Source organism: Giraffa tippelskirchi, chromosome 7, assembly GCF_054371585.1.
Source record: "Giraffa tippelskirchi isolate mGirTip1 chromosome 7, T2T-mGirTip1v1.2.pri, whole genome shotgun sequence".
Taxonomy (NCBI): Eukaryota; Metazoa; Chordata; class Mammalia; order Artiodactyla; family Giraffidae; genus Giraffa; species Giraffa tippelskirchi.
Window position 1 is genome coordinate 108,210,002 of NC_137281.1, and position 17,199 is coordinate 108,227,200.

A 17,199-nucleotide genomic window follows, 5' to 3' on the forward strand; every position below is an offset into this window, starting at 1 on the left:
GGGCACTCATGCAGCTGGATGGGGATGTCAGAGGATAGCCCAGCGTTTGGGGTGGCTTTGAGTTTTCCTTTTCTCATCAGCAGTGATTTTATAACAAGATGCTTAAGCTAAGATTTAGTTTCAATTTTTCAAGTTGTAATACTTTGTAAGTATTGCTGTGTATTCCCTATTGTATCATGTCACGTCCAGTTGTTCTGTTTTTCATGATGCTAAGATTGATGAGTGGGTCCATGTATGGATATTTTTAAAGAAAGGAAAAAAGATTTTGAGCCTCTTTCATTAGGATGGACTAGGTGACAGGGTGTAAACGATTCCCAAAATGGTCAGAAGCCATGTGAAAATCATTTGAGGTCTCTTATGGTATAGTGGTTGAGAGTCATTCTGCTTGGGTTTGAATCTTGATTCTACCACTTACTGACTGTTTGACCTTGGACAAGTGACTTAACCTCTCTGAGCCTATCTCTTCAACTGTGAGATAGCAAAATAACTTTAGCTCATAGGGTGTTGTGATGATTAAACGAGATAATGTGCAAAAAGTATACATAATGCTCCAAGTATTCAATGACTATCAATTACCATTATTATGCTGCTATTATTACAAAAATACAGGTTCTGAGGCTTTGCTGCTGCAGAACCTAATTTGGTAGGGTCTGTGGTAGGACCTGAAAATGCGCATGTTAAACAAGTTTTCCAGGTGATCCTGAGTTCCTGGATCCCCTGCCCCTGATCCCTTCCTGAGATCTTTTCCTGGGGTGAGCATTGACTATGTCCCAGCTCCTGAGATGTGCATGCCAGCTGGATACCTCAGCATGTGTCAGAGGCCAAATAAGCCCAGCAGGACTGCCAGATTTAGCAAATAAAAATCTCCCATTTTATCTGGCAACCCTAAATCCCAAATTCAGGTAAAACTATAAACTAGTCTTTACAGGGGAGATTCTTTTTGCTCTGTTGGTCTCTCTTCCTGCCACAGCAACCATAACGTGCTGGAAAGTGGAGTGTGAGGACAAAAGCAGTATTTTAGAGTGTTTAAAGATGAATATAAAGGATGGATCTTGATGGTTAAGGTAGGGACATGCCTTTGAAGAGGTCATGCCTTCTATAAAGTCACAGAAAGGGGCTTTGGGAACCATCATGGTCAGTCTGCCCATTTTGCAGGTGAGGAAACTGAGGCCTGCCTAGAGGAGTCAGGGCAGGGAGTTGTCCAAAGCCAGTAGCAGGGCTGGACTGGAAACCAAGTCTTCATTTTCTGGCCCAGCATATGCTCCTCTTTGTCATCCCACATAGCACTTGTTTCTGTCCTTGGTCACCTCAGTCGTATGGCGGGAGGGGAACACCCAGGGTAGCCAGGGACCTGAGCTTATAGTGTTAGCAGAGGCCCTCTTGCTGTCACCTAAGGGTTCTGTCTCTTGTGATCCAAAGGGAGGAACACAGCAAATAGAAGTAGTAGCAAAATCAGTCCCTGTGCTGGCTGGACTGAGCCCGAGAGTTGAGTGAGGGGGTTCTGCCCCGCAGGGTGCCTGGGGGCAGGGGCAGGGGCATGGGCTTGGGCTTCTGGCACACGGGGCTGACTGGGCCTGGGCGCTCTCTGCTGGTGTCTTGCAGAGTGTCTGGAGGAGAGCTCTTCGACTTCCTGGCCCAGAAGGAATCCCTGAGTGAGGAGGAGGCCACCAGCTTCATTAAGCAGATCCTGGAAGGGGTGAACTACCTTCATGCCAAGAAAATCGCTCACTTTGATCTCAAGGTCAGTGACAGGGGAAGGGAAAAGAGTCAGTTCAGGAAGAATGGCCCCAGTCTCTCCAAATGTCATTGCCAGGAGGGGTCAGCACTCACTTGACCTTCCTCCCTCATCTTAGAGTTGAAGATTCTGAGCTCCTGGAAAAGAAGTGATGGCTCAGGAGTGTCCCTGTCCTGAGTTTCATTCCAGAGATCAGGTTTTATTCATATAGGGGCTGATGGCAAGAAGCTTCTGAATCAGACTACAGATACCTTATCTCTTTCAGGGAGCACTTGGGGTGTAATTTTTAAATAAGTGAGCCAAGGACAGGAAATGTGACACCAAACCCATTTTACAAGAGTGAACTTTTTCAGTAACCAAGAGCTCACTCCCAAGCCAGCAGAACTAGACGCATTCAGACGAGTAATGCTGAGGTTGCCTGGCACCCTGGACCCAGCACAGCAACCAGCATCCCTTGACCAGAGGTTGGAAATCTTAGAGCCCAGTGACCGCTGGCTGTGTTCCCCCACCCCACCCCTTCCTGTAGTCATGAAACTGCTTCCAGGGGCCACTGGTCATTTGTGGTCACAGACGTTCAGGGTCGAGAAAGTTCACTGTGACCACAAAGGACTTCACAAAGCAAGAGTGCGGTCAGAGTCAAAGGATTGGTTCCCATAGAAGCTGAGCTCAGTTTCATAGATTGTTGAACCTTTACAGACAGGTGAAGCATAAAGATCCTCCAACCTGTGATCAGGGGGACCCACTTACTGGGGAGGCGACCCACTCATTTTGCTATGCAGAAACTCCTGTGGTGTTTCACCATTGTGCTGAGTGCTTGGGTGTTGCTACAGGTACAAAATCAATTCAGGACTTCTCTGAGCTTAGTTCCTCTTTTCCAGGAACTTGTACAGGAATCAGAAAAGAGAGATCAATAACTCTAAGTGCTGTGATAGGGGGAAGTACATGGGGGCGGGGCATCTAAATAAGAAAGCATCTAAGTCAGACTCTGGTGTCTAAGAGGACTTCTTGGAAGAGGTGGTATTCGAGTTGAATTTTGAAGGATTATCAGAGGGGAAGGGCCTTCTAAGGAAGAGAGGTCAAGCAGGTATGTGGTCCTGAAATAGCATTCAGGGTAGTTCAGGCAAAGGTTGAATGCGCTGATTGGAGAACCTGGGGGAGAGCAGGAGGCAGACTCAGGGTATGGGAGCTAAGCCAAGGAATTTGAACTTTTCTCTTAGAGATATGGGACCAGGTGACCAGGGAGGTGAAGAGAGCAGATGTATATTTCAGAAAGATCCCTCTGACTGGGAGCACAGATAGAATGGGGGCATTAATCTGAGTGAGATGTGGCAAGTGCCAAATTAATTTGAGGAGGGATGGATTCAAGATCTTTTAAGGTTGCTCTGAAGATTGATTAGGTACCTAATTAGATGTGGGAAATGAGGGGGAGGGCAGAGTCCAGGATGATGCCCAAGCGCTGGCTGCGGGTCCAGCCCAGAGAGGGTTTGGCGTGCCTGAGGTCTCAGCGGCTGCACCAGGGCATGGGCTCATATCCCACACGTGGATTCCAGCCCAGTTTTTACCCTGCCCTGTGGGGTGACTTGCTGTGAGCCTCCCCTCCTTAGTCTAATTGTCACAGTATTTTGAATTACTCCAATAGAAGACATCTTGCAGAGTCTTGCTCGGGTGTCACAGAGTACAAGTCAGGGTCAACAAGGAGTGTGTGGCCTGGGCTGGCCTTTGGACCTCAGGATGATAATACACCAAGCAGGAAAGGGCTACCTGGATTCACCTATGACTTCTTCCTGATAATGCTGTGGATAGTTGACTTATTTTCTGTATCTTTTCTGGCTCCAGGAGGTCTATATGGGGTCCTTTAACACAAATGATAATACTTAGCTGTCAGAGTTGTAGAAATGAGACAGAAGCAGGATTAAGTGCTGAATACTAGATAGGTGCTCTGTAATAGTCGGAGTAGGCAATGGCAACCCACTCCAGTCCTCTTGCCTGGAAAATCCCACGGACGGAGGAGCCTGGTAGGCTGCAGTCCATGGGGTTGCGAAGAGTCGGACACAACTGAGCGACTTCACTTTCACTTTTCACTTTCATGCATTGGAGAAGGAAATGGCAACCCACTCCGGTGTTCTTGCCTGGAGAATCCCAGGGACGGCGGAGCCTGGTGGGCTGCCGTCTATGGGGTCGCACAGAGTCGGACACGACTGAAGCGACTTAGCAGCAGCAGCAGCAGTGCAGTTTGAAGTTGCTCAGCAGAGAGCTGAGCTTGATTGTTAGGTGGGGTTGCTGGTGGGGGATCTTGTCTGGCTCCTGGGCTCAATCTGGATGTTTTCCACAACATGGAGACAGTCTGGGTTTCTCCTGGATGCACGTAGGGTGAGGATGCTGGTAACCCCCACCCTGCCTCTTATCCTTAGCATATGGACTCTGAGCCTTCTGACTCCCCACCCATGGGTCCCTTGGCCCAGGCCCAGCTGGGCAAGTTCAGAAGTGATGAGTAGCTGGAACTCAGTGGGATTACCTCATGATGGGCTAGATACTTCCTGGAGCCAGAATGTTCCCCTTGGCTGGAACTTCTGCCAGCTAGAGGGGCTCGTGCAGAAGTTCCAGCTGGTGACTTAGAGGGGACTTCCTGATTCCATGTTGTTTCTCACCATATACAATTCATTTTATATGAACACATTTCTCTTGCTGGTTTTCCTTCTCCATGAGGGCTCTCGGCCTTCCCCTCCTCTTGTATTCTGTTACTTCTTGCCAAGTGAGTCAGGCTAGCTTGGCCGCCCCATGAATTCAGTCACCATGTTATCTCCACGCCCCTGCTCATGAGCTGTTCTCCACACTCACCTTCCAGCTGGAAGGAGCAGGTGATGGAGGAGGGTCAGCTCTCTGGCCGGCCTTTGGAATTGGCATGACCTCTCCTCCCATGTCAGCCATTGTGCTAGTACCAGGGACGGTGAGACTCTATTCCTGCCTATGATATACTCCCAGCCTTGTGGCAGAGAGCAGATGAATGGAAAGATTGATGTACAGTAAACAGTCTTGGTGAAAACAGATCATGACATGTTATTGTCTGGAAATCTGTGATGGATCCTTGTCACCCATAGGACAAATGAACCCATTCTCAGCATGGCATTCAGGCCTGTCTTGTACTGCCTGAGCCCCAGTTCTGGCCTCATTCCCCTTTCCCCACTCCAAAACAGGAGCCCCAGGCACCAAGATGACAGATAAATGTCCTGTCTCCCCTCCCCCGCTCTGTTCATGCTGTTCACCTCCAGGAAGCTACTAGTCTTCCTTTTCTCTGCCCGCGGACTTCCTGCTCGTCCTCCAGGCCCAACAGAAATGCCATTTCCTCTGGGAAGCCTTTCCCATGCCTTGCCACCTCCCAGAGCATAATGAAGAGCTAAGCTGCTTCCTCACTTCTCTTTCCCCTTGTACAGACGTCCGCTGGGAGCATTTATCCCCGTGCATGACTTTCTGCTCTTGTCTCTAGTGCAGTACCTGACACATGAGTTACTCAGTGTTGGATGAATGAGTGAATGAAGGAATATATGCTTTAGTAAGACAGATGCACGCATGGATAGCATCTGGAAAAGGCAGAAGAAGTTGTGGGCAGTTTTCAGTTCCATGATGTGACATTTATTGAGGGACTATTGTATTATTCATTAAGGGCAGGGTGACAAACATCAATAAGATATAACACCTGTCTCACAAGAACCCACCCTCTATGGGAAGATGGCCGCAGTGAGACTGGTGGCGAGGCCATCTGAAATAAAAGCTAACCATGACTCTCACCAAGAGACACTCACTTCCAAGGGGTAAGCTCTCTGCCTATGCAGGATGAACACCACCTTGACGCGTGTTACAAATCCACTGCAAACAGGCCTGCCGGCCTGAGTAGGTAGAGCGGTGCAGGTGGGCATGACACTGGGCTTACTGCCCCTCGTCCTGGGTAGCACCCAAGATACCATTTGGAGGATGGATACCAGAAAATGTGGCTCAACACCACCCAGGAACTTCACCCTGGTATGTGACCCCATACCAATAAAGGCCTTGCAGAGGGTGTTTCTATGTGGTTTTCTGTGTCTTTTGGATTTGGGAGTTTCCCCTCTGAGTATGGGTGTGTCTCCCCCATACTTCCCCATAGCCAACCTCAGAATTCAGAAATGGAAGGTGGTTCTCAGATCTGATGTGTATTTTAAGCAAGAAGAACACACCATGAGAACTGAATGAAATTGTATGCGAACCAGGAACCCAGAACTCTGAAGGGACTTTTTGATTTACATAAACAGTGTTCAGTTCAGTCGCTCAGTCATGTCCGACTCTAGGAGGAGTGAATTCCTGAGCAAGATACTCCAACAATCCAAATTCCTCTATGCCCTGATCATCCTTTGAGCTGTTCGTATGTTCAGGATGTGTTGGTTCTGTTCATCAAGCTTTCATAAGAGTGATACTATGCGTGCGTGCATGCAAAGTCACTTCGGTCATGTCCGACTCTTTGCAATCCTATGGACTGTAGCCCACCAGGCTGCTCTGTCCATGGGATTCTCCAGGCAAGAATACTGGCGTGGGTGCCATTTCCTTCTCCAGGGGTTCCTCCCAACTCAGGGATCGAACCCACATCTCTTAAGTCTCCTACATTGGCAGGAGGGTTCTTTACCACTAGTGCCACCTGGGAAGCTAGTTCAGTTCAGGTCAGTTCAGCTTAGTAGAACTTATTTGAATTTCACCAATGTGCTTGTGTTTATATTTATTTATTTTGGCCATGTTATATGGCTTGTAGGATCTTAGTTCCCTGACTGGGGATTGAACCTGGGCCCCTGTAATGGAAGTGGCAAGTCCAAACCTCTGGACCACCAGGGAATTCCCACTAACAATGCTTTAAATGTACATGGTACTTTCTAGAATACAGCATGCTTACACATCTCTCATTTGATTCTCATGGCTACCCACTGTGGTACAAGGTATTTTTACTTTTTATACATAAAGCACTTGAGATTAAAAGAGGTTGAATAACTTGTCCAAGATCACACAGGTATCAAATGACAGGGTTAGTACTTGAACTTCTGGAGAAGGGAATGGCAACCCACTCCAGTATTATTGCCTGGAGAATTCCATGTACAGAGGAGCCTGGTGGGCTACAGTCCATGGGGTCGCAGAGTCGGACATGATTGAGTGATTAACACACAGTACTTGAACTTAGCCAGTGAGGAGACACTAAGCAAAGCTGAGTGTCACCAGCTTTTATTTCACCAGATTCTAACAGGGAAAATTTCTTACTTGCTTGCATTATGCCTTTTTACTCATAGTTAATCCAAACGTCTATGCTGTGCCATAAATTTATCCTTTGCACAGTTAATTTTTCATCTAAACAGATGTAACACATTGTTTTTTCTCTCTAATAGATTATTCCTCATACTTAAAAAATCAATCTGTGCTCTGTTAATTGCTATAAAATGTGCATGCATTTGAAAGTAGATCTTACAAGAGTAAGATGATTTCCATACTAAAACCTTGGAGCATTTATAAATAAATATAAACAAAAGCACATTGGTGAGACTTGGCAGTTTTTAAAAAATTTTTTATTGATTTATGTTTGACTGTGCTGGGTCTTTGTTGCTACGCATAGGCTTTCTCTAGTTGCAGCAAGCAGGGGCTACTCTCTAGTTGTGGTGCATGAGCTTCTTCTCATTGCAGTGGCTTCTCTTGTTGTGGAGCACAGGCTCTAAGCGTGTGGGCTTCAGTAGTTGCAACTTGTGGGCTCATTAGTTGTGGTGCATAGGCTTAGTTGCTCTGCAGCCTGTGGGGTCTTGCCAGACCAGGGATCGAATCTGTGTCCCCCACATTGGCAGGCAGATGCTCAACCACTGAACCACCAGAGAAGTCCAAGACTTGGCAGTTTTGACTGTCAAGATAGGTTAGGGTGAGATTGTAAAGGTTTAGGGCAGACCAAGAAGTTTGTATAAGCAGTCACAGCCATGGAACTCTTTCTTGTAAATTTTTTTTTTTTATTATGAAAATATTTCAAAGCATTTGAAGAAACTGAAAGAATACAACTGTCACCGTTATGCCTTCCTTCTCCATTCAACATTTGGCCACATTTGCTTTACCTCTTTCTTTAAAACAGAAAAATATATTTTTATACTTATATTTATATAAAAGCATCATTGGGTTTTCCTGGTGGCTCAGTGGGTAAAGAATCCACCCGCAGTGTGGGAGATCTGGGTTCTATCCCTGGGTTGGGAAGATCCCCTGGAGGAGGGCATGGCAACCCACTCCAGTATACTCGCCTGAAGAATCCCCATGGACGGAGGAATCTGGTGGACTACAGTCCATGGGGTTGTAAAGAGTCGGACACAACTGAAAGGCAAAGTGCAGTGCAAAAGCATTATGTATACATATGTCTAAAATATATTTAATAGAAATTAAAAAATAAGTATTAAAATATATGTAATTTTTAAAATCATGGTATAATTTGAAAGAAATTGTAGCTATATTGACCCTTCACTCTAAATACTTCAATAAGCATCTCTCAAGATTAAATTCAGTCTCCTACCAACCCACAATGCCATTATTACACTTAAGAAAATTAACAATGGTTTGTGGAAGACCTTTAGTTGGTAGAGAAACATTATTCTATTTCTGATTTAGAAAGAAAATTCTCCTGGTACAGGAGAGAGAATAAATAGGAGAGAGTGAGCCAGTTGGAGGTAATGATAAGAATGTGGGAAAGAGGTGAACCAAAGGTACTCCATAAGCATCTTTTGAATGAAATTGATGGTTGTTTATACTGTTATAAAAAGTGATAAGTCATAGAAAATACAGAAACATACAAAGAAGCTACCTACAGACTCCCTACTCCAAAATAATCACTATTAACTTTTGGTGTATCTTCTCCAGCTTTTTATGAACAGTGTGTGTGTGTGTGTGTGTGTGTGTGTGTGTGTGTGTGTGTGTGTGTGTGTGTGTGTGTGTGTGTGTGTGTGTGTGTATAAGAAGGAGTTGTAATGCACAACTTTTACAATTTTCTCTCCTGCTCTTTTCACTCTGTATTCAACTCAAGCACCACACATTTGCTCTGTAATGATTTACTTTGCTCTTGAGGCTTCTATGTAAGTCTCTCCTGATTTCCTTAACCATTGGGTGTGTTCTGAGGGTGGACCTTGTTTACTGGTCCTCATACTCAAAGCTTAGTTTGTGCCCAGCCTCCACATGTGCCCCCATGAGCTCTTCATCTCAGCCCCAGGTGTCAGCCTGGAAGCCCGGACCCTTAGGAAGGCATGTTGGCTGCTTCATCAACTACTATGAGGCCATCCTAGAGTGATCTGAGGAGAAGTGAAGTGAGGGCACTGAGCTCCTAAACGACTGAGGAATTAAACAAAATGTAGCAGAAATTCAACTATGGAGAGTCATTTTTGAAAGAGTTGAAATATGGTGGTAAATGGGGAGCATTAAACCAACCAACTGCTTCTTATAAGATACAGCAAGAGGCCACGTGGGAAGCAGAAAGAGAAGGGGATTGTGGGTAGAGTCTGCTATGAGTCTCAGCTCTGCTAGGGGATATTGGGCAGGTCATGGACTGACCTTTCCTGGCCTTGAAAGTGGAGAAAATATTGCCCCTCAATTCCTCACCCGGGAGAGGAGTGAGGGGCCAGGGAGAGGTCAGTATTTCTGAAAGGGCCCTGGAAACTCCAAGACTTGTTACACGTGCTGGCTGTGAATTTTAACTAGCCTCTCTATGAGGCCACATTTCTCCCTATTCCTCTTTTTCCTCCAAAGGGATTCATAAAAGGAGGTGGGCATAGAGACATTCAAAGGGGGAACGAATAAGGTGGTGTGTTCCAGCCAATAGGCTGGGCAGATTCCCAGGGAATGGGTGACCTGCCCAGGCCTGACCTCCACTGAAGTATCATGTGTTCAAATAGTACCTTTTAGGTTCCATTCACATCTCTACCATCAGCTTTCCCTCTGAGCTGATCTCATTAGGAGTGAAAGAATCTGATTCTGGAAGTGGCGAAGGGTGGTGCAGACAGCAGGTATCTTGGCACTAAAATACCTGAGTGAAAACTTGGCAGCACCACCTGTTAGTCGTGTGTCCTTGAATCAGTTATTACCTAACTTCTCTGATCCTCAGTTTCCTCACCTGGGAAACACAAACAGTAATTTAGTCTATTCAGATTCTGTGCAGTGATTTTCTGCTGATAGCTGGACTCCGGTAAACAAATATATGTACACACACACTAGATTACTAAAAATTCTACTGATATAAAGGTTTATAATATAATTTACAAGTATAAAATATATAACATTTTATTTTGTTAACTTCACAAAATAAATTGATTCTCACAGAACACTTTTCATTAGTTGTATCTGTAGCCAACCTATGGATGCAGTAGACAGATGAGTGTAGTTTTCTACAGGATTGTTGGTTGGTATTTTTGTTTATGTTAATAAGTAAAGTGAAAGTGAAGCAATGAATATTGCTTGTGCATTGGAACTTCACAACTTCAATGATGTGAGTGGCTTCTTTGCTGAATTGGATAATAATTTCTGAATATTGAAAAATATATCCTCAGTTTTCTCTGCTAGCACAAAATAATAGCTATAGACACAGCACACATAAGTTTAATCTCTTATTAAGTGATCTTTAGCACTAAGTCTATAATCAAGAATTCAAGTCCTGATTTGTAGTGTCTGCCAATTTCTGTGGTGTAAATACACCCATTGTGGCCGATTTCAAGGTAGCAATATTGCTGACACTGACTAGAGCTGGGAAGAGAGGTGCAGTAACATATCATGATGTAATAACATGCTATGATCTCTATTCAGAGATAAAAGGCATTAAATAACTTCAAGAACATGAAAGATAATAAAATATAGTAGAAATTAGAAGCAATAAGTTTTAAGTGTTTTAAATATATTTAATTAAACATATTTCCATAATTTAATTTTTAATATTAAAATAATATTCTTACACGGCTCAGTTTAATACCTGGTTCACAAAATTCCTGCAAATTTAACAGCAGTCTCTCATGAGCCAATAGGCACCAGCTTTAGCCCACCCCAAGCTCTCTGAGACCCTGGAGGTGAAAGCATTTTGTAAACAAGACAGTGCTATATGCAGGCTGATTGCTGTGGTAACAACAGTGGTGTAACAGTAATAGGCGGCCAACATTTATGAAGGGCTGTATGAACATGCAGGCTCATCTCTGAGTCCTCTGCTTCTGTTTATTTACTCCTTTAATCCACATGACAGACCCTATGAGGAAGGTTCCATGGTCATGGCCATTGTAGAGAAAGGAGAGGTTGCTCAAGGGCTCTTAGGGCTTTCTTGTGCCTCCTGAGAACCCGTGACCATGTTAATATTCCTTCAGATGAGGGGCCAAAGATCAGAGAGGTGAGTCTATTGCTAAGGTCACACAGCTAGCCTGGGGCAGAAGTGGAGTTCAAACCCAGTTTGTCTAAGAGAGGGCCTTCTCAAATGTTGGTTCCCCAAACACTGGGCACTCTGATTTTGACTTCCTTGCAGAACTTGCTTTAGAAAACCAATTCTGGAGCCTCACTCCCAGTGAGTTGATTTAATTGGTTTGGTCTTTTTAACACAGTCTCCAGTAGATTCCAGTGGGTAGCTAGCTCAGATGGGGCCCCCAAAGCACAGCTTGGGGCTCAGAATGCCTGAATTGAGACCCAGATTCCTCACTGCCTAGATGGAGGCACTGGGCATCCATAGCTTGATGGCCTTGAGAATCTAATAAGGTGATGTGTGGGGACAACTCATGGCAAATGCTAGTTGTCGTATGGCACAGACCAGAGAACCAGAGGTCAAATTGCCAACATCTGCCGGATCATAGAAAAAGCAAGGGAATTCCAAAAAACATCTACTTGTGCTTCATTGACTGTGCTAAAGCCTTTGTGTGAATCACAACAAACTGTGGAAATTTCTTAAAGGGAAGGAAATGCCAGACCACCTTACCTGCCTCCTGAGAAACCTGTATGCAGCACAAGAAGCAACAGTTAGAACTCGACATGGAACAACAGACTGGTTCTAAATTGGGAAAGGACTATGTCAAGGCTGTATATTGTCACCCTGCTTAGTTAACTTATATGCAGAGTACATCATGTGAAATACTAGGCTGGATGAAGCACAAGCCAGAATCAAGATTGCTGGGAGAAATATCAGTAACCTCAGATATGCAGATGATACCACCCTAATGGCAGAAAGTGAAGAGAAACTAAAGAGCCTCTTGATGAAGGTGAAAGAGGAGAGTGAAAAAGTTGGCTTAAAGCTCAACATTCAGAAAACTAAGATCATGGCATCCGGTCCCATCACTTCATGGCAAATAGATGGAGAAAAAGTGGTAACAGTGACAGATTTCATTTTCTTGTGCTCCAAAGTCACTGCTGACAGTGACTGCAGCCATGAAATTAAAAGATACTTGCTCCTTGGCAGAAAAACTATGACAAACCCAGAGAGCATATTAAAAAGCAAAGACATCACTTTGCAGACAAAGGTCTGTATAGTCAAAGCTATGGTTTTTCCAGTAGTCATGTACAGATGTGAGAGTTGGACCATAAATAAGGCTGAGGACTGAAGAATTGATGCTTTTGAACTGTGGTGCTGGAGAAGACTCTTGAGATTCCTTTGTATAGCAAGGAGATCAAGCCAGTCAATCCTAAAGGAAATCAACCCTGAATATTCATTGGAAGGACCAATGCTGAAGCTGAAGGTCCAATTCTTCGGCCACTTGATGTGAAGAGCTAACTCTTTGGAAAAGACCCTGATGCTGGGAAAGGTTGGGAGCAAGAGGAGAAAGGGGCAACAGAGGATGAGATGGTTGGATGGCATCACTGACTCAGTGGACATGAGTTTGAGCAAACTCCAGGAGGTAGTGAAGGACAGGGAGGCCCAGTATGCTGCAGTCCATGGGGTCACAAAGAGTCAGACACGACTTAGTGACTGAACAACAACAGCAGCAGGCCACTTTATATGCCTTATTTGATCCTGTTAGTAACCCTCTTGAGGTAGGTTTTTGGTTATTCCTAATTTATAAGTGAAAAGTCTGAGGCTGATAGAGCTTAAGTAACTTGCCCAGTGTTAGGCTGCTGGTAAATGGCAAAACTGGCATTCAAACCCAGGTTCTAAGTCTCTATCTACGTTGAATCCCTAAAAACAGGTTGTGGAAGAGATGTGCATGTGACTGCATTGGTTCATTCATACCTGCATCCCATCAGTTATTCCTGAGCACCTACTACATGGCAGCCACTCTTGGGTAGAGTGATGGAAAAGAGAGATGAAGCCCTCATCCTCCCTGTGGGGCCTCAGGATACTGGGGAGAGGAAATGTAAGGGGCAATTGTAGTGTAGTTGGTTCGCTGCTAGAGGCATGTCCACATAACATGCAGGCCCTTGGGTGGAACAACTAGCTGTGTATGTTGATGGGGGTGGGAGGCATGGGGGTTGTCACAGGAGAGGTTCCAATAGGGAAATGTTGGAGCTGGGTGGCGAGCAGGGGAGAAGAAGCTTGTCAGAAACGCAGTCTCGCAGGTTGGGGTGGGGGTGATGAAAATCTGCCAGGATGTAGCAGAGGGTATGCTGGCCAGAGGTGGGAGGGCCTTGAATGCCAAATGAAGACGGGCTTGGGCCTGGGGGCACTGGAGTCTGGTGGGCAGGGGCTGTCTGCGGTCTCATCTACAGTGTGCCGGGGGTGGGGCATGTGGGGGGCAGAGAGTTTGCTGCAGTGCCATGGAAACCTGCTCACAGAGGCCTGGCAGCTAGCGGCCTTGCTTTCTCAGGTTGCCCAGCACTTCCTGAGTAACCTGGGACCGTGCTTGGCATTTCTGATGAAGGTTCCTTGGCAGCTTCCTCGTCCCCCTAACAGACCTGGCTTGGCTCCTGCTCTGCTGAGCTGAGCACCTCGCCCGATGATGGGCAGACCATGTGGGCACCTGAAGAGGACAGCAGCCCGGGGGTCAGCTGACTTGGGCTCTGTTCTTTGCTCGGTGTCCTGGCAGTTTCTTGACCTCTCTGGGCAGCTCTGCAGCAGGCAGGGACTAAATGGTGTCTGAGGTCCCTTAGGGCCCCAAGCATTGTGAGTCTGGGGGTGAAATGCGATGTGGGGAGGGAAGCAGATGATGAGTAGGAGAGGGGGCAGGTCTACGAAGGGCATGTTTTTCAGATTCAGCAGATTCAGTAAAGTCCCCAGGGATGACTGTTGTCACTGCTACAGCCCAGGAGGGAGAGAACAAACATAATCACCCTACTCTGAAATCTCACTGGGCACCGCTCCTTGTGTGGACCGTCTCTCTGAATCCTCAGAGCAACACTGTGCCACAGTAGGTGTTCCCATTTTACAGATGAGAAACCAAGGCTCCAAGAGGTCCAGAGACTTTGCCCAGGTTTCACTGTGAGTGGTAGAGGTGGAATTTGACCGCGGACCTGCCTGATTCTAAGCTCTGGCCTTTGGCATCTTACTGCATAGCCCCTTCTACCTCCCCGAGGCTGCCCTCATCCTTCAGGGACTCTTAGACATGCTGTACCAGGCTGGTAGGGGTCCCCTGACGTGGATCCCCCTGGAGGATAAGCTTCCAGTTGGCACCAGGCCAGGCACCTCTGGCCAGATCCACTGGGTTGCTAAAAGACACATTGGCCAGCAGCTGCTTGTCCTGTGGGCTGAGCTGGTGGGTTTGTTTTAATGGAGGGGGAAGATTTCACCTCCTGAGGCTGCTCCATGAGCCCTGGGCTTGGCAGTGGCAGCACCTATGGGAATGTGATCCCTTCCTCCAGCCATGCTTTGGAAGTTACGTCAGGTGTATGGGTGAGGTGTTTGGTTGAAGTAAATAAAGCTGGAGGAGAATGACAGGAGTGAGGGAGTGGAGATAGCTTTGTACTGCCCCAGAGGGCAGTCTGGCTGCACTGTCTGCTCTTCCTTCCTGACCTGGGGCCAGGAGACCTGAACCTTTGCAGGTCCTGCTTTGGGGCCCAGAGGAGTGGGAACTGGCCCAGCCAGTTTGGGAGGTTGTGTCACTCTGCAGTCACAGAGCCTAGAGCTTGAAGGAGCTTCAGATATCATCCAGAGAGGAAAAGCCTGCTTAAGCTCACACAGCCTTTGGTGGTGGAGCTGAACTGGGATTTCCCAATACCCAAGCCTAGGCTCTTTCCCACTATCCTATGCAGTTTGGGGAGGGTAGACTCGAAGAAGCTTAGACCATACTGCCTTTTTGCTGCCCTCCGACTACCCCTGGGGCCGTTCTTGAGTCAGTCTCTTTTCCTTCCTGACTCAGCCCTGTGGCTGTCCTGAGGGGAGGTGTGCTCTCGGGCACCCCTAGTGGTGAAGAGCCTCCATGGCAAAGAAAGGGAAGGGCCCGGGCTCCCAGTTCCTTCACTTCGCATCCGCAGAATTTTATGAAACATCCACGATGCAAGACATCAGAGAGGGTGCCAGGAACCTTAAAACTGATTCGAATTTTCCCAGAGGGGCTACTGCCCAGGAAAGGTGCATCACAATGCAAAAGAGTCTGCAACTAGGGCTGCTTGCTCGTAAGCATGATCAGCTCAGAGGGCTTAAAGCACAAGGTCAGGGTGTGCTTCATTGAAAAGTAAGGAAATAAAAGGAGGCAGAGATGGCGGCCTGGCTCTGAAAGTGTGATGAAGGGTAGGAAAGGCATTCAAGGCAAAAGGAAGAGCCAGAGTAAAGGATGGGGTAGAGATGGCATTCTGGACCTGGTAATGTGCACCCTGAAGGTACCAAATGGCCCCGTCTTCACTCAGAGAACATTTACGGAGCACCTGGTGGGTCCAGGCTCTAAGCCACGCTTTGGGTAGTTGGGAAGACTGAGACCCTCAGGAAGCTCTTAGTCCAGTGGAGAAGACAGGTCAGTACACTGACAAGCTCGAGGCAGTGGGAGAAGCACTGAAGTAGAGGAAGTGCAGGCTGTGATGGAAACTGGGAGGTGGTGAGTGTGGGGAGGCTTTCTGGAGGAGGTACTGTTTTTCCTGAAATGTGAATAGGAATTAGCCAGGTTCGGGGTAGGGACTATGCAGGGAGTGTCCCAAGCAGGGGAGCTATGTATGAGGTTATTGAGACAGGACAGGGGACAGATGGGACTCGGGTGAGAAAACATGGCCTTGCCTGAAGGTTCTCACAAGCCAGCAGAGAGGCTGCTTTCCCCGGAATATGGGCCACGGAGGGGAGAGGATGTGAGGCAAAGATTCTTTTCACCGCTCAGGGTGCTGCCTGGGAGAATTCCACCTCTGATGGTCCCTCCTTCCTTCCTGTGGGTCCCTGCGCCCATCCCTACTGCTCCCCAGTCTTGGGACCACCAGGGATATGTGTCTGCTGTGTCCACTGCAGTTCTCAGCTCCGTTCAACATGTTTTGTGGTGGTGTCGGGATTTAAGCGCACCGTGGTGGCCAGGAGTACCTGGGCTGGGCCCCTCAGCCCTAGGGAGAAGCCTCAGGGCCGTTCCCTGGAAGAGAGATGTTCCCAAAAGGTGGCTCAGGAATACTTTGGAATGGGAGGAGGAGAAGCCCCCCAGTTCAGGAGATGGTGGGCTGCGGGGAGGATTTAACTCACTTCCCAGGTGCCAGGATACTTTTTGTCCCTGAGCAGCCACCAGAGGGCCAGATCGGTGCACTGGCGGGGGACTCCTAGCCTGTGTCCTGTGTCCTCTGTCCTGACCACCCGCTGCCCTCACTCGCCTTTCTGCAGAGCCCAAGGAGCTCCTCTGCCTTGGAAAAGGACTTTGACACAGTTTCAAAATAAAGTGGAGAAAAATCTCTGGAGGGGAGAAAGAATAAACACACTTTAAAGATGCAAAAGGAAACATTTATTTTTTAAAAAAGGGGAAAAAAATGGAAGTGTTCCTCATCCAACTCACTTGAGTGAAAGTTTCCAGCCACTATGATGTGAAGTCAGAAACTTCAGGGAGCGGGAAGTTCCAGATGCAAACACCTGGGGTGTCTTCAGTGCAGATTCAGGATCAGTCTAACCAATAGTGAGGGCCACCCTCCACCTGTCACCCTCTGTGTTCTGTGTGGTGGTGGAGATGCAAAGACCTGACTCCTCCCTCCAGCTGAGGGTCCAGTAGGGCAGCGAGGACTGTTGGACAAGAGAGAGGGTGTCAACTGTCATGGCAGAAAGGTTCCATGAGCATGAAGGAGTCCAGGGGGCAGAGAGGGTTCACATCTGTGGGTTGGAGAGAAAGCTCAGTGCTGGTGAGGGAAGGTTTCAAGGAAGAGCTGGATTAACTTAGACTTTGAAGCCTGACTGGGATTTCAGTGGACAGAGACTGAGCAGAGGCTTTCCGGGTAGAGCAGATGATGAGTGGACAGTTGCAAGGTGGGAAATTCTCCAGTACTTTGAGAAACAGGGATTTTTTCATACATTTCAAACAAAATGTTTTCTCAAACATTTCTTTATTTGCTTATCTATTTATTTAAAACTACTTTATTGAGAGTTACATGTCACGTATAAT

At 46.9% G+C, this 17,199-nt stretch overlaps 1 protein-coding gene across 9 annotated transcripts in view; it reads left to right on the plus strand.

Annotated features, from left to right (window-relative positions):
* The window catches only part of DAPK2 (death associated protein kinase 2), a 135,848-nt gene that overhangs the window by 89,231 nt on the left and 29,418 nt on the right, over nucleotides 1–17,199 (plus strand). For 6 of the 9 annotated variants that reach the window (XR_014058849.1, XM_081507441.1, XM_081507440.1 and 3 more), the window contains exon 4: nucleotides 1,603–1,741. Coding sequence is in view for 7 of the 9 variants with exons in the window: in XM_081507441.1 (XP_081363567.1) it covers nucleotides 1,603–1,741 (139 nt within the window). In the remaining 2 variants the exon portion in view is untranslated. Of the gene's footprint in view, nucleotides 1–1,602; nucleotides 1,746–17,199 lie in introns of all 9 variants that reach the window. The other 3 variants (XR_014058850.1, XM_081507439.1, XM_081507437.1) reach the window with 1 other exon arrangement.